Here is a 26,583-nt window from a genome sequence, read left to right as displayed (position 1 = left end):
ACAATTCGTTTCCTATGGTTTCTTATGCGTATTGAAGAGGGGTTGTGGGCGGGTTCAATATTGTACTCACATACAAAAGGAGCCACAACCACTATCACCTAAGGCATAAAGGGAATAATCACGGGCCTGTATTGGCCATCAACGATCAGTTGCCAGCTGCGGGAGCATACACATGGCCGTGATAAGTTAGAGAAGCCAACAGAGGATATGTTGGGGGTCGAGAGGGAGGACCACTCTGCTACCTACAAGATTGGAATTACATACAGGAGAACACATGGTCCATATGTTATCTCCTATGGCCTGAGTGTGAAGGAGGGGCATCGCACCCACTGTGTCGAAGCTGCAAGAACTTACAAGGTGGTTGTGCATATAAATCGAGGAAGGCTATGCACCAAATAGAGGTTGAATTCAGTTGTGCCCACGAGCCATAATTCAATCTCGGCCAAGGAGGCAAGAGCATGAGGTAAGGGGGTCAGTGCAACTGGGAAGGCCATTTCCAATCATCAAAGGAACCTACAACAGCTGATGGGAACCTACGGATTCCAATAAACTCTAGATCTTGTTGATTTTTTCCATAGCATCGAGAGGTATTCCCACATGCCTAAGTCGACCTAGAAAAATTATGAAAAATTAAATAAAAATTTGATTTTTGAATGACAAGTAGTCCCTGTGGTGGCTAAACGCCTTCAGACAGGCACGACCATAAGCAAAGCAACCAAGCATTGGAGGCTTGCCAAAGCAACGGAAAACATAGCTGAGCTCATTATGGGGATGAAAGGTCTAATCTTTCAAACGATCAGGCGAAAGGCGAATGGTCTTGCTGACCATCTGGCAAACTGTGGAGCAGACAATCCCAACATTACCATGGACAGGTGCTGGCGGGAGTTTGACGACCCAATCATAAAAGAAGCATGCACACAACTGGCAGCGAAGGACCTAATCCAGGTCACCCAACCTTAATCGCGGACGGCATCTGGCCACAGTCCCGGAATCATGAGGAGATCGACAAGGTTTATCAACCCAAAGCCCTCAATGGGTTGATGGGACATAGGGGGAGATGGAGCTCCTGGCGGCAGCGGCTCCTGCAGTTAGGCGATCATGACGAGTCAAGCGACGAGATCCACCACTTCAGACACCGTCCTTTCAGCACGCATGGAGAGGATCCGTATGAAGAGGTTTCATTACCATTAATGGCAAATCTAAGTGGAAGGAGGCGGAACAAGGCCCGAAGGAACAGCACCAAGCATGCAAGCATACGGGGCACCTCTCCCTTCACGCGTTACCATCCCTTGAGAAGGCTTTCACCTTACACTTGGCGCCCGGTTCATCAGCTTGGTAGTTACATCATTAGCTCCAATTCTTCTAATGACAGGCTCGCTTGTGCGATTCTTCAGCTCACCCATCAGCAAGGTACCGCAACTATCAGAGGCATTTACTCCAAACTCCTGAGGAAACATCATTGCCTTCATTATAAAAACATGGGCAATTGCCCTGTTCTCCTCATTGTTCTTAGAGTCTGTGTTGAGAGCGGGTCTGCTTACGAGTTTGGTTTACTTCGGGCCAGTCACAAGAGGTTTACCATGGAGGCGGGGGGCAGTCGCTACAAGGCAGCTAATAGGGAACTTCAGGCAGCCAGAGGTGGCTACGAAACCAGGACCGCGACCAGAATCAAACGCAAAATTGCAGAATTAGAGGCTCAGGCGAAACTTGAGGAAGGTGGTCGTTCGGATAAAGAAATTGCTGCTGAGGTCAACTGGTTAATTGACCCCGGTACTCCCACGAAGAGAGCCTCTCAATTTGTGCGCACCCAGGCGGAGAGTTGGCGCACGAAGACCTTAATTGCAAAGGCGTTGGAATCCGTTACTGAGGTTAATCTCACTACAGAACAGATGGCCAAGATTACGGATTTCAATAGCTCCCTGGACAGAAAAATCACCTTGGTGTATGAAGAGATCAAAACCAACAACCGTATGCTCAGACTGCTCATCCAGCTTCTCAAAAACTCCATCAACACTGCTCCTGCGGCTCAACCAGGCCCTTCAAATGCGAACCAGGCTGCCATGCCAGCCACTTCTGCAGCGTTTCAGCCTGCTTCCTTGGAAGAAATGCAGCTGAAGGTCGACAGCCACATCAGGGACATCGGCTTGGACACCATCGCCCAGATGGGGAATTACAACTTCTAAGGTCTTTATGTTGGCTCTCTCACAGACTCGGGTTCTCGCTCCCCTGTTATCTTTTCACTCTGCTATCTCGGCTTTAGTTTGTGTTTGGTGTTATGTTGTTACTTCTCCTGTCTACTTACGGTAGTTACTGTGGTTTTGTTATGCTTTGTTCTGTTCTTCGCCACCCTGCGAGGTGTGCAACGTTTTGGTTTACCTGTATCACTTCCTCAGAGCAGGCGATAAGCCCAGGAATATTGCACATCCCTGCTCACACTGCTCAGGCAGTTTTTTGTATTATACTTGTTATATAATATAATCTTCTCACTTACACAAAAAGAATGACAAGTAGTCCCTGAACAATCAAGTCAGCCTAAGAGGGTGGAGGGAATGTATCCCTAGGCTTATTTCACCCCATTCGACTAGTATATATAGATGATGTGACATTTCATTTTTCTTCACCAACTAGGAGCAAGTCTGAGCAAGGAGAAGTCTGATTTTGGAGTTCATCTTTTCCTCATTTTTATCTCTCTATCTCGGCCGCACATGTGAGGAAAAAAGGTGAGTTTTACTAACATTGACTAGATTTTTTATCTGTTGTTTGACTGAGCATTGTCAAGCCAGGTAGTAACTCCAATAGGCAGTAAAACTGATTTGTATTATTCCATAGGTAGATCATTGTTATATACAATAGGGAGTGACTGTTCAGTTCATCTCCCGATGACTGTTCACATTCCTAATTTAATTATTTACATAAAATTCACCCAATCATGAAGATTAGGTGTCAACATTCCCCCCGTTAATCTGAAGGGATGTTGGTGAGTCCAAGCATCATTCTAAATCGTTCAAGCTTTTCCTTTCCAAGTGCTTTGGTGAAGATGTCTGCAATTTGCTCATTTGTGGAACAATGACGGAGATGAATTGTTTTGGCCTCAACATGATGTCGAATCAGATGATATTTAGTATTGATGTGCTTCGTTCGATCATGGAACTTTGGGTTCTTGGCCAACTTTATTGCAGAGGTATTGTCAATCATGAGTGGGGTTGATTGTACTTGTTTTACCTGCAAATCTTCAAGAATTTTCTTGAGCCACACAATTTATTACGTTGCTTCAGCTGCTGCCACGTATTCTGCTTCTGTTGTGGAATCTGCTGGAACTGATTGTTTGCGTGATCTCCAGGAGACAGCTCCTGATCCAAGACTCATAGCACATCCTGAAGTAGATACCCCAGTTTCTTTGTCTCCATCGAAGTTTGAATCAGAGTATCCAATCAAGCTGAAGTCGTCCACCTGTGTATACTTGATCCCAAGGTCTTGAGTTCCCTTCAAGTACCTTAGAACTCTTTTTGCAGCAGACCAATGTCCCTCACAAGGCTTTTGCATAAACCTGGAGAGGATTCCAACAGCAAATGAAATGTCTGGTCTGGTAGTAGTGAGGTAGATGAGACTTCCTACAAGCTGTCTATATTTTGTTGCATCCTCAAATTCCTTTCCTTCAATAGATGTGAGCTTTAAGTTTTGTTCCATTGGAGTAGTAAGAAGATTGCACTCTGTCATGCCAAATCTGTTTAACAAATCTCCAATGTATTTCTTTTGAGAAAGAAATATGGACTTTGGATGTTGGGTTATTTCAATGCCAAGATAGTAATGAACATAGCCCAAATTAGTCATTTCAAAACTTTTCCCTAATTCCTTCTTTATGGATGCAATGTAGCTTTCATTGTTCCCTGTCATTAAAAGATCATCTATATATACCACAAGATATACAACTGTTTTGCCAACTTTCTTGACAAATAAAGTTGCATCATCAAGATCAAAATGATTGAAATTGAGTTTCAGAAGATGCTCAGTTAGTTTTTCATACCAGGCTTGCTGTGCTTGTTTGAGGCCATACAAGGACTTCACAAGTTTGCATACTTTATGTTCATGTCCTTTCACAGCAAATCCTTTAGGCTGGGACATAAAAACATTCTCTTTTAGATCTCCATTCAAGAAGGTAGTTTTTACATCCATTTGATGGACTTTCCAACCGTTCTGAGCTGCTAGTGCAAAGAGTGTCCGGATGGTGGTCCATTTTGCTATGGGGGCAAAAGTTTCCTCATAATCGACCCCTTCCTTCTGTGCAAAACCTTTTGCCACAAGCCTAGCTTTGTGCTTGTCAAGTGAGCCATCAGCTTTGTACTTGTTCTTGTAGACCCACTTGCAGCCAATTGGTTTGGTTCCAAATGGAGGATCAACCAGCTTCCAAGTGTTGTTCCTTATGAGGGCATCATACTCCTTTTGCAACGCTTCTTTCCATTCATCATGAGAAGCACCTTCTTTGAAGGTAGTTGGTTCAAAATCTGTAGACAAGTTCAATTCACAAACATAAGAAACATCCATATCAACAGGTGAATTAGAGGCATCTACATCACCTCCATTTTGTCGGTTTGAATTTTTGGTTCCTGTTTTTCCAATTTCATCAGGATGAACACTTTCAAGTGTCTTTGTCAGCCACTTTGGGGGACCTTTCTGAGATGGTCCAGGCTGCTCTGTTGATTGAGTTGGGACTGAATCAAGATTGAGTCTCCCAATTCTATCAATTACATCACTTAAAGCATCATCCGTTGTTGGAGTTTCATTCGGGGGAGAGTTTTCTTCAGAAGAAGATTCCAAATGTTGATCTAGAATAGGAATCCCCCCTTCAAGATGTGGAATCTGATTATCAAATTCTTGAAATGATTTCGTTTTTGCGAATCTATCCAAGCGATCAAGTTGCCGCTCAACAACATTGTCAGATTTGGATGATTCAAGAAAAATTACATCTCTAGATACAACAAACTTTTTATTTACTTCATCATAGAGGCGGTATGCTTTGGAGGTGTTTGAATACCCCAGGAAGATACACTTACGACTTTTAGCACCAAGTTTGTTTCTATGTACCTTTGGTATCAAAGCATAACAGGTGGAACCAAAGATCCTGAGATGTTTTACCGAAGGAACATGTCCATACCACAATTCATAAGGAGTCTTGTTTCTTAGAGCATTAGATGGACATCTATTCTTTATATATGCAGCACATAGAACAGCATCAACCCAAAACAGTATCTTTACATTTTTGAAGAAAAACATGGATCGTACCATATTCAAGATTGTTCTATTCATTCTTTCAGCTACACCATTCTGTTGGGGATTATAAGGCACAGGTATTTGATGTTTGATCCCATGTTGGCGAAGATAGTTTTCAAATTCATTTGATGCATATTCTTTTCCATTATCAGTGCGAATAGACCCAAAATGAGATTGTGCATCATTTTCAATCCATTTATGAAAATTCTTGAATGTTTGAAAAGCATCAGATTTGTTCTTCAATAAATAAACCCAACACATTCTGGTGTAATCATCAATAAATGTCATGATATATTTATTTCCATTTGCAGAAGGAATAGGCATTGGACCACATAAATCTTAATGAATGAGTTCAAGCTTCCTATGTGCTCTTGAATGTGAATCATGAAAACACTGTTTGCTATGCTTTCCTAGAATGCAAGCATCACATTGCTTATGTTTCCTAGGAGTTGTAGGCAAACCAGCAACACCATTTTTCTTCAATAAGCAGAGATTGTCATAGTTTAAATGTCCAAATCTAGCATGCCATAATAAACTTGATGGAAGTGTACCTTCTTCATGATGAGAAATATATGAGAAATGTTGTGCATGAGCAGAGGTTCCTTGCAGTTTGAGAAGCCTTTCTTCTTTTATTCCCCTCATGACAAGTGAGTGGTCAGATGCATTTCTTACCTCAAGCTTGCCATCAAACATATGAATGGAGTGACCTTGCTGGCAGATGTGGACCAAGGACTGCAAGTTTCTCTTGAGTTGTGGGAGATATAGAACATGATCCAGAAGAAAGTCTGGAAGACCAGGCAGTTTAAGCCTGATTGTGCCAAGCCCTGATGGCTTGATTTTTGACTGATCTGCAAAGTATACTGCTCCATCAACATTGTCAGTGAAATCTTCAAAAAAATCTTTTCTATGAGTCATGTGACAGGTTGCTCCTGAATCAAGCAACCAATCATTTTTCGAAGAAGCAAGTGAAGCATTAAACAAATCTTCATTTACTCCAATGTTACATTGTGCCTCAATATAGTGAGCGGATTCAGGTGCTTTACCTTTGTCTGTATCATCAGTTTTACCTTTCTCTTGGTTTCTTTTCTGCTCAATTTTGTCCCATGCTAGCTTACATGTAGAGGCATCATGTGATCCATTTCTTTTGCAGTGAATGCAGTGTAAGTCTGCTTTTTCTCCTTGAGAATGTCTGCCCCCCTGCCTCTGAAATATCTTCCTCTTCCTCTTTATGAGCAAGGCACACAGTCTCTTTAGAAGATTCAGGGGTTGTCTTCTTTCCAAAGGCTTTCTCTCTTTCAGCAAACTTTTTCACAGGAGAGTCAAAGGTTATATCTTTAAGATTTCCATTTGCTTGCAAAGACTCAAGATAATTGGAGTAAGTAAGATAGAGTGCCTTGAGAAAAGCAATAAGAGGGATATCCAACTCAACCTTAGTGGATTTGATATCATGCATTATAGACTTTACTTCAGATGCAAGAGCAAGAGGATCATTATTTTTCAGTTCAAGAGTGAAGAGTTTAATCATGAGCTGAACAACTTCAAGTGCAGAATGTGAGTCATAGAGTCCTTTCAGCTTTTGTAAAGCTTCAAAGGCAGTTGAATATGATGAAATATGGCGACTCACCTCTTCATTTACAGATGTTGCGATTAATGCATAGGCTTTGCTGTTCTTGTTTTCCCAAATGATGAGCTCTTTGTCTGATGTAGGTTGTACTGGGTCATTGTCTCCTTCTCCAACACACACTCCTTTCCACAACTCATTGAAAATTAGGGTGTGTTTTATCATCCGGGACCATTCAGGATAGTTCTCCTTGCCAGTGAGAACTATTCCTACCATAGAGATGATTGAATGCATTCTGTAAAAAAAATACTTCTGCTGATAGAAAAAATATTTCTGCTGATGTACAGTGAAATTGTACTCAAAAGGGCATTCTCAAAAAATTTCAAATCTCTTCCTTACACTACAACTTTATGCACTATATTTTCTTCAAACTTATTTTCTTCAAATCCCTCCAATGTTTGATAAAAGCATCCAGCATTTTATTGATATATCACTTCAATGTTTTAAAATGTAATATATTTATATATTACATATCACTTCAAACGCATTCAACATATAAAATTTTGAACAACGCATATAGCAAGTGAATGCAAGTGTTGTATACACCAAGACCCGGATGCGGGTGTCAGCCTGAGGAGCGAGTAAATCATATACATAAGGCAGATGGCACAGGCGCACGTCACGATTGGACGGCTCTGGTTTCACATTAAGGATTTTAAATGCTGATGAGATTGAAAGTAATAAGGGTTATGGTTTCAAGTATGGCGAATTTAATCGCTCTGTCCTCTGATCCGGCTGGCGATGCCCTGTCTCGTTCCAGATTATTCCATGCGAAAGTCTATTTAATGGAGTATTGGCTCCAGGTTTGCAATTCAGGTAATGTTGTTTTGAGTTCAAGTGCCAATGGTAGGAAGGTGCCCAATTCTAGCTCTGTGAGGAGTCTCAGAGGTCTCACTTCCGACCAGCGTGCGCCCTCTGTCATCTTCAGGGTGGGAAATTCTTCGCTCTCGGCTGTGCAGGGGAAGGTGCGGTGTAAAAATCCTGTCTCGAGCTCTTTCAGAGATTTTCTAAGAGATAGGGTCACTGAATTGCCTCTCAATTCAGGATTTACTGGTTCTGTGGCCAGTTTTGGCATTAAGTCTCTCTGTGTTAATTGCTTGTGGTCTCCCCTACTCATGGCCCCGCGTCAAAGAGGAGTTCTGAGAAGAGGGGGTGTATGGGGTGTAAGAAGAGGGCAGGAAGCTCGAGCCAAAGCAATTCCCCCGCTAGCTATAGTTGCGCCACCCTCTTCCCCCTCAGAGGAGTCTGACCCCTCTGAGAACAGCCATGTACACACCTCCAGATTCACCTTTAAGTGCCGGCGAAATCAACCGCTTATTTCAGTCATTGTAATGGTGATTGCTTCTGAGGAGGAGGAAACTGTTAGCCCGGAGGCGACCACGGGGAGCAAGTTCGAACACGGAACGTCCAGATGAATGATGAGGATAGTAATGAAGCAGCCCCTCCTCCGGATGACATTATTCCTGTTGCTCCTGTTGATAGATTGGCCACTCATCCGCATCCGGTTCCTCCACTGGAAGTTCGCCTGGAAGATATGGGAGATGGAATTATGCTCGATTGGCTTCCTCTCCCGCAAGATGCCAATAATAGCGTACAAGGTGAGCCTCCGAAGGCTTAGTTTTTGTTGCATCTCTTGATCGATTTTCATGTTTTGGAGCTTTTTTGTGGGGGTTCTTCTATATGCGTGGCTCCCAGTTTTTGTCAGTGGGTTTGGGACCTTTCAGAGCTCGTGGTGTCTCCAGAACTCTAGAATTGACGGTTTCCTTACTCTTCTCTGCAACACTGCTACCAAGCAGCAAGCCACAAGCCACAAGCTTATGAGTTACTGGACAGACAATTCTGCTTACTGCTGTTCTTTTGATGGGGTCTCTTTTGTAATTCAGGGGGCCACTTGCACCTGTTCTGCTTATGTTCATTTTGATGGGGTCTCTTTTTGTAATTCAGGTGGCCACTTGCACCTGCTCTGTTTTTCTGATAGAGGGTGGGCTCATGCATCCTCAGAGGTTAAGTCCTCTTTGTAAATATTTTTCTACTTTTTAATACAATAGCTTAGTCTTTACACAGAAAAAAAAAAAAAAAAAAAAAAAAAAAAAGTGTTGTATACACCAAATTAGTTCAACACATACACCACTTTTGTATTCACCAAAACTCTTCTCAGCCAAATCAAAAGAATACCAATGAGCGCCTGAAAACCGCCAAAGCTTACCATTCAAATGATTTCAAATGATTTTAAATGATTTTAAAAAAACCACAGAGCGTTGTATAGTTCAACGCATATACAGATTTTGGACGGGCGCCATTGCTTCAACAACACAGGCATATGTATAAACCCACAGCGTTAATACCATTCAATAACGTATTCAAATACCATTCAAGTATTCAAATACCATTCAAACGTTATCAGAGCATTCAACATATACAGCATTCAACATATACCGATACCACTCAACAATTCAAACATTGCGTTAAAATGGGACAGTGTTACCAAACGTTATCAGAGCATTCAACATATACCGCAGCGTTAAAATGTTGATACCATGAGCTGTCTCCCACGCAGAGATACCACTTTCAGCAAAAGGATGACTGATACAGCATTTTCGTGTTGCGCCCATGGCTCATGGTGACTCATGAATGGCAGTTGGGGAGAAGGACCAGTGGCTTATTCAAATGTTATTATTCAGCAAACGCATTCAACTGTAAACGTATTCAATACCACAGCGTTAATATCATTCAATAACGCATACCAGGCGCTGGAAAACTTCGAACCTTCATCGATGGTGGTGTATCTCTGCAGTGGCACCGTCATGGCTCAACGCTTAAATAGGAAATGACAGCGCTATAAAAAATTGACAGCATGGACAGATGTGCAGCGCTGGCAGAGGCAGGTTATTTCAGGACTGAGGGGAATAAGGCAGAGGCAGAGGCAGAGGCCAGGACAAAGGAGTTACAGGAGCATAATAGCTAAAACAAGGAGCTGGCTCTGATACCATGTCAGGCCAGGTAGTAACTCCAATAGGCAGTAAAACTGATTCGTATTATTCCATAGGTAGGTCATTGTTATATACAATAGGGAGTGACTGTTCGGTTCATCTCCCGATGACTGTTCACATTCCTAATTTAATTATTTACATAAAATTAACCCAATCATGAAGATTAGGTGTCAACAAGCATTGACTAATCTATTTGACTAACTTTTTAAGGCTACACATGCAAATTTGACTACAAGCCACACATGCAAATTTGACCGCGAAAATTGACTGCAAGGTCAAATTTGATTGCAAGCCGCAGATGCAAATTTGACTACAAAAGTTGACCACAAGGTCAAATTTCTCCGCAAACCGCAGTTTGACTAGCGTTGACTTTTAACTGTTTTGGTTGGTTTGACCACTGTTGATTTGTTGGAGATTGACCAGGTTTAACTGGTATTTTGACTTGGATATTGGCATAGATTTCTAGACAAATTGCTGATTTGTAAACCTTGTTGAAGAATAATTTCTCCTAAAGAAAAGTTGTTGGGTTTTCTCCCAAGGTTGGGTTTCCTAGGGTAAAAATATTGTCTCTATTGTGCATGGTTGTCTTTCTATGATCTTTATTGTTTCTGTTGCATTTATTGTTGATATTTTCTTAAGTGTAATTGCTCAATGATATCAGTGGCATAAGAATATTGTGCGAAAATCATTAGGAAGTAGTTATCTGGCAGAAAATGATATTCAATTGTGCGTCTTATAGAAAATTCAACATAGTATTAGAGTTTTATTTAAAGAGCAACCTAAAAGACAATTGTTCAGCAACTTGACAATTGTTCAGCAACTTGGTTTTGAGATCTCTTGTCAAAATGGCACCAAGTCTCAGAGTTGAAGACAAGTTAGATGGTGCCATCAACTTCAGATCTTGGAAGACCAAAATACTCCTTACTTTGGAAGAGAATGAGTGCCAAGATCATGTGGAGAAAGTCATTTTATAGCCAGAGCGAGCTAAAGAGAAAGCCAAGTATAAGAAGAATGAAGCCAAGGCTAAGAGAATCTTGGTAGATTCCATAAAGGACCACTTGATTCCTCATGTTGCTACATTGAAGACTACCAAGGAAGTATATGATGCTCTAGTAGGATTGTATGAGCAGCAACACTAGTAGGAAGTTAACCTTGAGAAATCATCTCCATAATGTCATGATGACTAGATCAAATTCTATTGTCTCATATCTTATGAGATTCTCCCATATTAGAGATGAGCTTGTAGCCATTGGAGATACCATTGATGATATAGAGCTTGTTACAATGACTCTCAATGGATTCCCTTCCTCATGGGAACCATTTATTTAGGGAATTTGTGCACAAGAAAAACTACCCAAGTTTGATAAGCTATGGACTAATTGTATCTACAGGATGAAGAAACACAAGTCTTTGCAACTCATACAAGGAAAGGAAAAGGAAGAAGGAACTTTGGATAATTTGAAGACCCACTCATGTTCAGGGTCAAGAAAAGAAGGATATGTCAAAGGTCAACTGCTTCATTTATTTGGACACTATGCCTCCAAGTGTCTTAAGAAGAAAAGGAAGGAAAAGCAGCGTGTATCAGCAGCCAATGCTAATGATGATGATGATGATGATGAGCATCCATCTCATAAGAAGTCAAAGTAATTTTTCCTTTAGGAACTATTACCAATTGTAGTGATGTTTGGAATATTATGCCTCTAGGCTCATGACATTTTTCTGAGTTTCTCTTAGAGATCTATCAGATACAGAGTTGACAATTTCCTAAAACCCTCAGCAACTTCTTCTTTAATCAAGAGAAAAGTACTTCCAATCATATTTTTCTCCCTTGATTATTATTGTTATTTTTATTTTTTAGTCGACCTCTTGTCCTTTTATTTTTTGCTTGGTTATAATTTTTCTTCCATGACCTCCTGAATGGAGTTTGCAAAAAGGAAGAATAGATCCATTGTGAAGCCTGTCAAAGGTAATGATTCATGCAGCAGATGGCAACATCAAGAAGTAACAAGCGAGGTTAGTGACAAGAGGGTTCTCCCAAAAAGAGGGAGTGGACTATAAAAGTATTTTTCTCCAGTCACCAGATGGTCGAATTCTTGGGCTCGAGCATACACTCAGCAACAGTGACTTATGTTCAAGAGGGAGGATTATACAAATTGTTAGAACATCTAGGACAGTACCAGATGACCAAAAGAGCTTCCAATTCTGAGGAAGCAAACAATCAGGCAGAGTGGAAAGAGTAGCCTTCCAAGAGGATGTAATGGGTTGAGATTGTCAAACTAGACGGGAGGACTCTAGGAGCGGTATGCCTTCTATGAGGAGACCATGCCAGACCACAAGATACGCTTCAGTGACAGAGGGAGAACCATTAGCAAAAGGGGTAGCCAAGATTGTCACAGAGCATCTGCTTCAATGTTAAAGGGAACACCCAATCAAGGTGACCATAAAGCAGCTATGGTGATGGATCCAATGAAGGAAACTAGCCAGTTTATGGTTGAGCAAAGGCATGCAGCGAAGCATGTGTTGAGGTACTTGCATGGTATAGTTGGATATGGTTTGAGATATGTTTCAAGTGGTGAAGTGAGACTGTAGAGATATAGCGATTCATATTGGACCAGGAGTGCAGAGGACAAAAAGAGCACCTCGGGGAGCTACTTCAGCTTGGGATCAGCCATGATTTCTTGGTTTAGCAGGAAGCAATTTTTTTTCAAGACTATTTGATCAAGTTACTTCATCTGAGACATCACGCAAAAGGGAGCAATGAAGCTCCAATACATATCTGCAGTGAACAAATTAAAGACATTCTCACCAAGCCTTTGCCTAGAGTGGATCTCATATACTTCGGTGACAATATTGGGATGATGCCGAACGCCTCCCTCGTTGAGGAGTGTGGATGTCTTTGCAGGATCGGACAAACCATCTCCTAAGAATCCATGCTAATTCGAGCAAGCGAGACATATACATTCACCTAAGTAGCCATGTTGATTTTGGTTGCGTCACGTTGATTTGATCTAGGCTGAATAACCCAAGGCAACTACAGGATTAGACAGATCTTCTCCTGAGAAGCCGTGAAGGACTTTGGTTGGGTCATCTTAATTTGACTAGAGAAGATTGATGTACTTCACCTGAGAAGCCACAAAGGACTTTGGCTTGGCCACGCTGATTTGGCCAGTGGAGAATGGTCCAAGGACAAGTCCTCCCTTGAGCAGCCATGAAGGAATTTGTTGGGTTATTGTAACGAATAAAATATATAAATAATATAAATATAATGTAAAAGATAATAATCATAAATAATAGTTAGTTAAGCTAGTAATTAGGTTGAAGAGGCATGTCTAATAGGACATGACTCTTCATGAAGAGACACTTGCTTGGTATATAAGCAAGCCTCTCGTTCTCATTTGTAAATTCTATTCATTCATTCTTATCCATATATTTAATATAATATTTGTATCATCAGGGATATCTTGATATTCCAAGTCTTTTGGAGTAATTAATTTATAGAAGGAACTTTGTTCGCTTCATTTGGTATCAAAGCAGTTTGGTCCTCTAGGTTGCTTAACTGGTGCACAGAGCTTGTTTTCCGATCAAAATTTGTCAACCTTGTTGTCGTACAATTGAAGCATTTTGTTCAGAATTTGGGAGTTTTCCTTTTCTCCGTTTTTCTAGGCTTTTGGCCATAACAACAATAAATTAAAACAAAAATATATATATATATATATATATACAAGTAAATAAAATAAAATAAAAAAGAAGAAAAAAAGTAAAAGAAAAAAACAAAATGGATACAAAATCTCATACCAAGTATATTTAAAACTTTTTACGTGGAGAAGCCCATGGTTTTAAAACAACCCATGGTAATAGCCCATGGTATTTTAAAAGTTAAATAAAAAACAGGGATACAAAAGCTCTTACGTGAAAGGTAAATATTACTTTTTACAGAAGGTTTTAAAAACAACCCATGGTATTTTAAAAGTTAAAGAAAAAACAGGGATACAAAAGCTCTTACATGAAAGGTAAATATTACTTTTTACTTAAAAAGTATTGTGAACATCGTGACCGTGTCATATGAAAAGACATGACCTTTATATTTATTAAGTGTGGTGACATCATAAAAGTTTATATTAAGTGTGACTTTTATATTAAGTGGGGTGACATTAAAAAGTTATCAAGGGAGTAATTAAGAGTATAAAAAAGGGACCAATTTATTATTTAAAAAAAAAGTGAAACTATTATTATTATAAGATAATAAAGTTATTTTGAAAAGGGGTCTTAATATAAAGAAATACATACATATATAGAGGGCAACAATATAAAGGAGTATATTTTTTAATAAAAGGGTATTCAAGTTTTAACAATCCACATTAAAGGAGAATATTTGAAAAATATATATAGAAGAAATAAGTGATATTTTATAATAAAAATAGCTCCAGTTGACATATTGTTTACATAAAAACATCAAGGCAAAAAAGGAGACTAGTAATGAAAGGTTTCCTGAAACCTATAGTACATGTGTTTACACACTATTTAAAATCAAAGGATCACTCGCAGGAAGAGACATCATAATCTCTATCAGTCATACTGAAAGAAGTAATTATGTTAATCCTAAATGTGCTAATCAATTGGTGATTCCTGAATCAAATATAGTTGAAACAAATATTTTTGGCAAACAATACAATATAAGCAATCTACACCTAAATATTGGAGATTATACTTTTACCTCACAATTCACTGTGAAAACCTTATGTTTTAACGATAGTGACATTGTTTTGGGATCACCATGGATGAAAACACTAAGTTCCTTTATTCTAAATACTACGAAAAAGTTTTTAACACTTTCTTACAAGAAGAAGAAAATAACACTCCAAGATGTTACACTGAAACCTAATTCAGTAACGCCAGAAGATATATCGGATATTTCAAAAGTAATTTCTCAAGAAGGTAAAAAAGTATTACAAAATATGCAAAATTAAATTGACAAAATCACTATTGACAAAAATGAAGAAGTTTCTCGACTTAAAAACCATAGTGAAAAATTATTGACACAAATAAAGAAACTTAAGAAGGATAAGAAGTCATTAGAAAACAAAGTACAACAATTTATCGAGAAAAAAGTATCAAATGTAGGAATTCAAATTGATGACAAAACAACAAATACCAATCCAGTGAATATGACAACTCAAGAAAACAAGTCAGTTGAAGAAACAACACACGTAGATGTTGTAGTTCAAACAATGAACATCCCAAGTGAATGTTCCATAACCATCTCAACAACATTTTTGCCAGAAGAAAATATAAAAATTGGCACATGCCCAGTAAGGAGAAATCAAACCAAAAAAGTTCCATATCGGCATCCGAATCATGAGAACAGATGAATCAACCATGCTACATATTTGAACCAATCAGAACCGAGACAACAAACTGATGCTCCGGATAATAGTGATGTAATCTCAATCCAGTCTTATGCTAACAAGTCGTTACAAAATTCCAGTGATCAAAATACTATACAGAAAATTAATCTAGGATGGTCTGATCCCTTCTCAGTGCGACAATTTTGTTTGTCACTAAGAATATCATATCAACTTGTATCGACGAGGATGACTATTCCAAGAGAGAAGGACGTTCGAAGCTGAAAAAGAGATCAAGCCTTTTTTCATCGACAAGCTTTGAGGACAAAGCTTTTTGAGGAAGGAGGCAATGTAACAAATAAAATATATAAATAATATAAATATAATGTAAAAGATAATAATCATAAATAATAGTTAGTTAAGCTAGTAATTAGGTTGAAGAGGCATGTCTAATAGGACATGACTCTTCATGAAGAGACACTTGCTTGGTATATAAGCAAGCCTCTCGTTCTCATTTGTAAATTCTATTCATTCATTCTTATTCATATATTTAATATAATATTTGTATCCTCATGGATATCTTGATATTCCACGTCTTTTGGAGTAATTAATTTATAGAAGAACTTTGTTCGCTTCAGTCATGCCAATTTGACTAGAGGAGATTGATACATTTACTTGAAGAGCCATTCTGATTTGGCCAAGGGTTAATGGCCCAGGATACTCACATTGCCTACTCCAAAATGGGGTGATCTATTGATGTGCGAGGAGTCACATTGCCTACTCCACGATGGAGTGATCTATAGACATGCATGTGAAAAAACTACATCAACATAGCAAGCTCAAGAACTTTTTTTGCGTAGGAGAAATTTGAGCAAAGGAGAAATCTGTTGCAGCCAAGGATAATCGAGGGAGTATTGATTTTTTATGTAGCATCAAGAGGTATTATGAAGAGGTATTCTCGCATCCCTAAGTCGGCCTAGAAGAATTATGAAGAATTACAACAAAAATTTAATTTTTGAATGACAAGTCAGTCCAAAAGGGTGAAGGGACGTGTCCCTTGGGTTATTTGATATTTCACCCCATTCGATTAGTATATATAGATGATGTGACATTTCATTTTCTCACCAAGAAAAAGAAAGTCTGAGAAAGGAAAAATCTGATTTTGGAGTTCATTTTTTCTTCATTTTATCTCTCTTGCTCGTATGTGTGAGGAGAAAAAGCAAGTTTGATCAGCATTGACTGGATTGTTTATTTGTTGTTCGACCGATCTGTTTGACTGATTTTTTAAGGTCGCACGTGCTGGTTTGACCACATGCTGCATGTGCAGATTTGACCACAAAAGTTGACTGCAACGCCGAGTTGACCGCAGGGCCACATTTGACCGCACACTGCAGTTTGACCATTGTTGACTTTTGACTGTTATGGCTGGTTTGACCACTGTTGATTTGCTGGAGATTGACCAGGTTTGACTGCTATTTTGACTTGGATATTGGCACAGATTTCTAGACAAATTGCTGATTTGTAAACCTTGCTGAAGAATAATTTCTCCTAAAGAAAAAGGTGTTGCATTTTCTCCCAAGGTTGGATTTTCCAGGGTAAAAATATTGTTTCTGTTGTGCATGGCTGTCTTTCTATGATCTTTACTGTTTCCGCTGCATTTACTGTTGATATTTTCTGAAGTGTAATTGCTCAATGATATCAATGGCATAAGAATATTGTGTGAAAATCATTAGGAAGTAATTATCTGGCAGAAAATTATATTCTACTGTGCATCTTGTAGAAAATTCAACAGATCTGACTGGCAGCCTCATGCCTCAGCCTGTTTCAGACATGTTTCCTTGATTCATTTGTGGCAATAAAATTTTACCAGTTCTGTTTACATGTCTATTATTCTTGTTACATTGTGTGGATGCTGGTTTCTCATGAACGCAAATAAAACTTGCAAAGACCATCAAACTATTTAAATCACAAAAAATTCCAAAACCATACCAGACAGCAAGGAAACCCATACAGTTTACAGCCACGGAATCAGGGTAATTATTGTCAAGAGTTTGCAGCCGATAGTGGTCAAGGACTTTACAAAACTACCATGTCATGTTTATATATGAGATTAGTAAGTTGATAATAGTGATGTTCAACATATGTATCTCATTCTACACAAAGCAGGAGCTTATTACAAAAAACTCATCCTCTCCAACATCATAATGGTCCATAGGAAGCAACACCTGTTAATTTATGGTATGTTCTATCATGTCCTCCTTCCCAAGTGTGAGCTGCTCCTTGTGTAAACCCAATGCTAAGGAGAGAGAGAGAAGAATGAGTGAGATGAGATGATGGAATAATGCCTCAACCTCACTTGTATTTATATGAAACGCTGAGCATGTGTGCCACACATTTAGCTGCTGGCCGACCTTGACAATTTGTCAAGTAAATACAAATAAATTCATATCTCCATAAATACTTGTCGGAATCTTAGATCATTAGATCAATCCTACACCTCTCGACAAGAGGAATCCAAGAAAAATATCAGCTGCCATAAATAAGATGACCCACATGGAGTTTGGCCCTAGTTGCCAATTTTAACAACATCATTATACACCTTATCCCACTAATGAATTTTTCTTCAGAAAATGCATAATAATTTTCATTAATGAACAAACGACAAGACATTGCACAATTTACATCATTAGGCCAAATATTGAGTATGCAAATTGCCCATCCCTACATAAGGAAATAGAACATAATAAAAAATTGGTGCGGGTCATCAACAAGGAAAATCAAAAAAATCAGAAAATGATGGCAAAAAATCAGAAAAACTCAGTAAACATAAACTCATACCTAAAAATCTTGGGAAGACATGGAAAATATGTAACCTAAAATTTTCCAGTGCAAACCACGAGAAATCAGAGATTTTTGCAAGAGTCTTTTCCCAAGAATCAATTTTCATTTGGAATGTGCATCTTAAATTTCATTAATGAACAAAAGGAAGTACATCATTAGGTCAAAGATTAAGTATGCACATCCTCTCTCCCTGCCCAGGGAAGAAAAGGAAGCATATCTGTTTTGGCTCCAACACCAAAAGAATCTGTATTTTTGTAAGAACCCTACAGCAGCTGAAATTTGGATTGCTAAATCTGATTTGAAATCTTTTAATTCACCCAAATAAGTAGCTTGGTTTCACCATTAAATGTCGACTTACATCACAAGTCAATGAAAGGGAGATTCTTATCTCAAGAACTAATTTTCATTTGGAAAATGCATCTTAAATTTCATTAATGAACAAAAGGAAGTACATCATTAGGTCAAAGCTTGAGTATGCAATGCACATCCACTCTTCCTGCCCAGGGAAGAAAAGGCAGCATATCTGTTTTGGCTCCAGCACCAAAAGAATTTGTATTTTTGTAAGAACCCTACAGTAGCTGAAATTTGGATTGCTAAATCTGATTTGAAATCTTTTAATTCACCCAAATGAAGTAGCTTGGTTTCACCATTAAATGTCGCTCTACATCACAAGTCAACGAAAGTGAGACACTAGTCAACCTTATGGTGTCCCTGGTTCGACCTTATGGTGTCCCCTGGCCAATGAAAGGATGAACAAGAGAATGAAGTACTCAATAAAAATCCATTCCCAAAAAGGTTTTGGTTACATTGCTTTCCCACAAAAAAAAATGTTTTAATTGTTTATAATTTTTTGGCAAATCAGTCAATAGCCACCTGTAATTCCTATTTGGTGGAGCCTAGTTTCACGGCTTGCATATTATTAAGAACCGTCAACCCAGGAACTCTAGACTTCAAATATTAATCAGCTTTCCAAATGCCTAGAAATCTTTGAAGATACCAGTCAACAACAGGGAAACACAAGTCAACCTAAGGGTGTCCCATATGGTTTTACCTCCCTATCTGAACATCCATGTGTCTCAAAAGACATCCTCTGCCCAATGAAGGGTTGAAAAAGAGAATGAAGTACTCAACAAAAACTCATACTCAGAAGGTTTTGGCTACATTGCATTCCCACAAAAAATGTTTTAATTGTTCTATTTTTTGACAAATCAGGCAATAGCCACCTGTAAACCCGATTTGGTGTAGGCTAGATTTAACAGCTTGCATATTATTACGAACTGTCAACTAACTCTAGACTTCAAAGATGAGTGAACTTCCCAAATGTCCTGAAAGTTTATCTGCCAGTGAAAGGATGGGCAAGGTCTTAGCATAAGACCTCACACTTATTTCCCCAAGTCTTTCTTTAACTTAGACCTCCAACTCCTTTCTGAAACAGATGCCGCATTTTCCTGAAAGAGAAGATTCATTCACCAGACTACCTTCTAAGAAATAGTATAGTCATTTAACTTATGACTTTGCATCCAATCAGAGTTTCAAGGGGATCCCAGAATGTTGGATGACATTAGAATATTTCACAATTTTAAGGAATGTTCTACTTTTCCTCATAAAGGTTTCCATTACAAAAACATGTGATAGCATGTAACGTTTGCACATCTAAATCCAGTATATAGTAACCAAAACATAAATTCAGTGAATAACAATTTCACAAAGAGAGTTTTACGGTTTACCAGAGAAGATGGGTAGACAAAGAGAGATAATTGTAATATGTATACAGACCGACTGAACGAAAAATAGAATGTGGAAAGTCTGTAGCTAAAATTTAGAAATGGAAACTTTGTAGCTAAGATAGAAAATAAGAAGATATCAAAAGACTGTTCTCGACATTGCCCGCTCCTATATGTTTTGCTTTAGAAGAAATAAATTTATAGGGATTCAATGCTAGATTACATAAACGTCTACTTTAAGAGCCAGTTCACGTCAAGAATACCAAAGTCTTTTTGACTATCTCATTCCCATGGCTGCTACCTGCAAAATCCATAACCCATCACTTGCTTCCTAGGCACAGGCCCTCATTTTTCCTAGCTCATTGTTTCTGTCCTTCAAATAAAATTTGCATCGTTTTTCCTTTCCACTCACAGTTTGCCATCTATGCTTGCTTTTTTTTTTTAAACTTCTGGAAGACCCTAATATTTTATTTCCCACACCCTTTACCTGCTTAACGCAGAAAAAATGTCAATAACCATTCAAATAACAAGCTTTAGAGATGTATGAAATGTGTTCCTCTTAAACATAAACCACCTATTAAAGTTCCAAAATTTGGAGATCTTACGAATGATATATTGTAAAGTGACCATTAAATGAGTCAAGCAAAATGCAAGAAGAAAAACATGCAAACACTCAATAAATATTCACTTGTTGACAGTACAGCAAAAGCAAGCTACTCACCAAGCTCCATCCTTCGAAGATCGAGCCTCAAATTCCCACTCAGGAGCATCTGAAGGCTCCTTTTCTGTCAACAAAACAATCAGAAATTAAGTACCACCAATATCATAACTCTAAAGAGAATAATCACACATTGCAAATTGACCAATGAACACTTTTAATAGGACTATTAATGTTTATTTCATACTCAAGCTTTAAATGTTGAACTTGGAAGCTAGCCACTAGGACATTACATGTTAGGATGATGAACTAGGCCTGATCCATCAGTAAGGAGAGGAGAGGAGAGGTGGTAGAAATGGAGGACCCAGGAGAGTTCAGAGAGTCAGGGAGAAGAAATCAAAGTCTTCAAGTCAAGGGATGAAAGACAAACATGGTCACTGTGCTTCTAGTGTGACAGGCATGGTCAATATCTTTAGAGAATGAAGGAAAAGGGTAAGCAATAGCAACAACAACAGGAGTGTGTTAGCAAATTTCTCCTGTGTAGACGATTTCACTGTTGAGATAGATACACACTCCACCATGGTGACCAATCCTTCCATGTACACAGTTTAAGGATTGGATGGTATTTAGGTAATGGAGCATCAAGACATGCTTTGTGACAAAGATCCTCAGCATGTTTCAAGAGATGGAATAATGCTTGTGGAGTTCAGCAATGTTGCCATGTATCCTATTAAGGGATTAGGCTCCATATCTTTGTAGATGCCTTCAAGTCATGTTCTCGAGTTAGATTATGTCTTGTACATTCATAATTTAATGAAGAGTCTGCTTTTCAATTTCTTGCATACAGATTTGCAGTGTTTGGCTACGTTTGATGGTCAACATGTCAACATAAAAGATAGCATCCATGGATTTGGTCAAGTTTTGTCCAAAGGAGTGTGAGAAGGTGGACTTTTCAAGTATTATACTCATGTTGTATGAGGTTCCATACAATGATTTTCATCACATTAGTGCGATTTGTTGACGGTACCATGGAACATTGGACCTATTACCCACCCAAGAGGGTAACCCCTAAGAGATCAAGGAATCCATTCCTTCACTCCTTTTCAAGAAGCTTCACCAAACCCTGGGAGACTTTTGTCAACAGGGTTGGGGCTCAGGAGAAACTCCCAGATTGGGAGAGACTATGGAATGATTTCGTCCAAGAGGAGATTCAGAGAGGGTCTTTGACAGAGTCTCATGCCAAGAGCGAAGGTGAAGAAAATTTTGCCCTCGCTGGTAAAAAGGGGAAATTGAAGGGCAAGAAAAGGGATGAGTTGAGCTCCAAGGGAAAGAAGAAGAAGAAATACCTCAACACAATCAAATGTTTCTCATGCCATCAGCCAAGGCATTATATGCTACTAAATGCCCAAACCAGAAGAAGGGTTCCAAGAAGGATCAGGTTGTAGCCTCTGCAAAGATTGACAAGTTCTCAGCCAAATATGAGAGGGAGTTTTCCCTCATTGCTTGTATGGCAAATTCTTTTGGTACCAATGTTTGGTACATTGATAGTGAAGAGTCCTGTCACATGACAGGAAACAAGGAGTTCTTTTGCAAACTAACAAAGAAAGACATGAAGTTTCACATTGAGCTGGGAGATGATGGGAACTATCGAGCCAAAGGGCTTGGTACCTATGCTGGTTGGGAGTGGAAGCGAGAGTGGGGAGCAACAATTTTCAGAAGCTTTTGGGTCAGGAGCCAATTTTATATAATATATATTTTGATGCATATATGTCAACAAAAGCATTTAGAAGGATGAATTAGTTATAAAAAGCATAAAAATGTGGATTTGACCATATAACATCAATCATCTAGTAGACAGGATCATCAACATGAGCTACATAAACATCATCTAGCTTGTCAGACTCCTTTGCAACCTCAGTAGTAGTAGCAGTAGCAAAACTAGACATCAAAAATACAAATCACTGATCACAAGATCACTCATGAAACTCATCACTGATTCAGCACTACTAGAAATGGGATCATCAACAAGAGCTACATAAACATCATCTAGCTCAATGTTTTTAGACATGGATTGCTCAACCTTATAATATGGTAGAAATTGAAAAAGTTTAACATGCCTAACCAATGATTTTGGTTTGAGCGAAGGGTTCATCTCATCAACCTTGCAATATGGTAGAAAAAACTTAGCATGCCTAATTGAGTGAAGGGTACATTTTAGTTAAGGCCATGGTAGAGGAGTTCAACAAGCAATACCACCAACATCAACGAAGTTCAACAATCAATGACACCAGCATCAAGGTACTTAAAGGGCTTCATGCTCTTGATCAAATGCCAATCTCATACCCTCACACATGACAAAATCAATTGGAAACATTGCAATCTCCTAAATCTTGAAATCCTAAAAACCATTAATGTTGGATTTTGAATGATATCTAAAAATCTAGTTTCGCCATATGAAATCCAATGAGGTCGAAATGACTCTCAAACATCATGAGTCATTTCATGGTAATGTTAAAAATTTAAGTAAAAGGATGAAAATGAAAGATAAAGGAAATGTCACTTCTACTTTAAGAATTTAACATTACCATTGATTGCCAACATTGCCAGGGTTGAGAATCTTAACCCCTGTGAAAGCACTTGGGAGCAATTTTTTTTTGGCAAGAGCGACCAGGGAGCGAGTTATTTTTGCAGGAGCACACTCTCGGGGTCGCTCCCCTAGCACTTTCGAGCAAAGCGCGCTTCAGGAGTTGATTCAAAGGTGGGGGTCGCTCCGTGCAGCCTTGCTTGGTACAGTCTAGTTCCAAAGGGAATCAGGAAAATACTTATATCTCAGAGATTTTCTTTATGTTCCAAGCCTCAGGAAAAACCTCACTTCAATTTCAACACTTAAAGATAAGGGATGTGAAGTAACCTTTAGAGAGGGAAAAGTCTTCATCCAGCCCCAAAATTCAAAAGTCGCCAAGCATATTGGGGTTAGATAGAAGATCATGTTCAGATTGTAGTTTGAGACATCCATAGCACTTATGAGCAGAGATGGTCTTGACTCAAGGAGAGAGATGGGTGAGTTGTGGCACAAGCGTATGGGGCATCTGCACCATGGGGCATTGAAGGTGCTCAATAAGATAGCAATTAGGCTGCCAAAATGCAACACAGATATTCATGACGTGTGCAAGTGGTGCATACTTGGCAAGTATGCCAAAACCTCATTTCCCAACTGTGACCACAGGGCACCTTGGACCTTGTACATTCAAACGTGTGTGGGCCCATGTTTTCTATATCCCTTAGTGGCTACAAGTATTATGTCACCTTGACGTGTGCAAGTGGTGCATACTTGGCAAGTATGCCAAAACCTCATTTCCCAACTGTGACCACAGGGCACCTTGGACCTTGTACATTCAAACATGTGTGGGCCCATGTTTTCTATATCCCTTAGTGGCTACAAGTAGTATGTCACCTTTATTGACGATTTTTCGAGAAAAACCTGGATATTCTTCATGAAGAACAAGGACGAGGTCTTATCAAAATTCCTAGAGTTTAGAGCCTTGGTAGAGAACTAGACTGGAATGAAAATCAAGTCACTAAGATCTGATAATGGAGGGGTGTACACCTCCAATGTCTTTAAGGAATTTTGTGCCAAGGAGGGCATCAAGAGGCTCACTACACATTATAACCCTCAGTAGAACAAAGTGGTAGAGCGCAAAAACAAGGCCATAGTTGGAGCAACCAAAGCCATATTGCATGATCAAGAGTTTCCCGTGTTTCTATGGGCAAAAACATGCAACATTGCACTTTACCTACCCACAGAACAGGAGACCACACCGAGTATTGGGGCAAGTCACACCAGAGGAGGCCTTCATAGACAAAAGACCAAATGTATCTCATTTCAGGATATATGGCAGTATGTTATATTGTCATGTACCAATAGAGAAGGGGTCAAATTTGGGGCCCACAACAGAGAAGGGCATCTTTGTGGGCTACAATGAGACTTCTAAAGCATACAAAATATATGTACTAGCACTCAAGGAGACAGTCATCCACAAAGATGTGAAGTTTGAGGAAGAAAGGGCTATGAGGAATTCCTTTGATAATGAGCAAGTTTTAGTTCAGGAGAAGAAGTAACAAGTTCCCAAGCGGCAAGCTTAGCCAGTTCCTCAAACAATAGTAAAACAAGGTGATGGGTAGGTCAAAGCCGAGTTCGACACAAATGAGGAGCAAGAACAACCCTCTCACCCCGTGACTCCGAGCACTGGGAGGATGACGACGAGATGGGCTTGATCAGAGAGGCTCGGGAGCAAGTGGGAGCTCCTAAGACTTCAGTTCGAGAGAGTAGACCAACACAGCAATACACAGGGCATATGGCCCTAATGACAGAGTTGTTGGAGGTTGAACCCTCCAGATACCAGGAGGCTTCCACGTAGCAGGTGTGGAGAAATTCCCTACTGGAGTATGTCTCCATCATGAAGAATGATGTCTGGGAGGTGATACCAAGGCCAGAGAGCAAATATGTGGTGGGATCACGCTGGATCTATAAGATCAAGTATGGAGTTGATGGGAGCATTGAGAAATTCAAGGCAGGATTTGTAGAATAGGGTTTCTCACAAAAGGAGGGCATAGATTATGATGAGGCATTCGCCCCTATGGCTAAATACTCGTCCATTGGGACAGTCACATCGATTGCAACACAGATGGGGTGGAGGACCAACCAAATGGACGTAAAGATAGCTTTCCTCAATAGGGTTGTTGAGGAAGAGATTTATATCAAGCAACCGGATGGGTTCGAAGCACATAGTAGGGAGACACGTGTGCAAGCTAACGAGGGCGTTCGAAGCACATAGTAGGGAGACACGTGTGCAGGCTAACGAGGGCTCTTTACTCCACAAGCGTGGTATGTCTGCATTAACAACTATCTATAGGGATTGGGCTTCACAAAGACTAAGGTGCATTCCAACCTCTACTACATTATTGTTGGAGGCAAACTGCTCGTTCTAGTACCATATGTTGATGATTTGTTCATGACAAGGTCAAAGAAGCTCATCCAGGAGTGCAAGAGAGATCTTGCATGTGAGTTTGAGATGAAGGATCTAGGGCTTATGCACTATTTCCTTGGATTGGAGGTCTGGCAAGGGGATGGAGAGATCTTCCTAGGGTAGGGCAAGTACATCATTGAGATCCTGAGGAGATTCATGAAGTAGGACTATAGGCCCATGTCTACGCCTCTAGTCACAAACTGGAGGAAAGTGGATACATCCAAGTCAGAGCCAATGAGCACCACGCTTTACAGGCAATTGATTGGGTCACTTATGTACTTGCTGAACACGCGACCTAACATTTGTTTTGCAGAAAACAATATTAATCAATTCATGGTTGAACCCAAGAAGGTTCATTGGATTGTTGCAAAACATGTTTTGAGGTATCTCAAGGGCACCGTTGAGTTTGGACTGCGGTACACACAAACGGATGGAATGAAGTTGGAGAGATTCATAGATGCAAATTGGGAAAGTAGCTACACAGACAAGAAGAGCACTTGCGGTTGCGTCTTCAGTGTTGGGTTAGCAATTGTTTCCTGGTTCAATAGGGTCAGAGACCAATTTTCATTGAGCTTAGCAACGACAGAGTATATAGTTGCTAGTTTGGCGGCATGCAAAGCCATCTGGATAAGGAAGCTGCTAGTGGGATTATTTGGATAAGGAAGCTCGATGGAACCCGGATGAAGAGGTCTACAGGATGGGATGACGAAAAGTGACTTTCAATGGTCACAGAGATCATAGAGGCAGATTTACCATTTTCCTGGATTAAAAATGACTTAGATAAAACCAACATAGATCCATTTAAGTACAGATCTAATGAGTCAAGAGGGATCAAATTTCTTCATGTACAAACTTCTTTAGAGTGTAAAATACAATGTGTAATATATGTTTTAACCATAAAAACTTAATTTTTTCATGGTATATACATAATATTTTTTTAAATGATATATAATATATACACAATTGACATTAAAATATTTTAGATAATAGTACAAATTAAAATAGTTTTTTATTATTAACATATTTTTAAGTATATGTCAATATTAATTCATATTAAAATATTTTATTAATAACCCACATTGAATATTTTTTATATACAACATTAAAATATT

The 26,583-nt window shown here is 39.2% G+C and overlaps 1 protein-coding gene across 2 annotated transcripts in view; it reads right to left on the bottom strand.

The window, feature by feature from the left end:
• The window catches only part of LOC149233422 (protein SAWADEE HOMEODOMAIN HOMOLOG 2-like), a 118,115-nt gene that overhangs the window by 53,454 nt on the left and 38,078 nt on the right, over positions 1 to 26,583 (bottom strand). For both annotated transcript variants that reach the window (XM_089379750.1, XM_089379751.1), the window contains exon 6: positions 20,508 to 20,571. In XM_089379750.1, the coding sequence (XP_089235876.1) occupies positions 20,508 to 20,571 (64 nt within the window). The remainder of the gene's footprint in view (positions 1 to 20,507; positions 20,572 to 26,583) is intronic.

Source organism: Pinus tabuliformis, chromosome J (genome assembly GCF_031772625.1).
Source record: "Pinus tabuliformis cultivar Carrire ecotype Pingquan chromosome J, CPIR1, whole genome shotgun sequence".
NCBI classification, from domain to species: Eukaryota; Viridiplantae; Streptophyta; class Pinopsida; order Pinales; family Pinaceae; genus Pinus; species Pinus tabuliformis.
The sequence above is the reverse complement of the archived record's forward strand: the minus strand, read 5'-3'. Positions and strand labels throughout refer to the sequence as shown.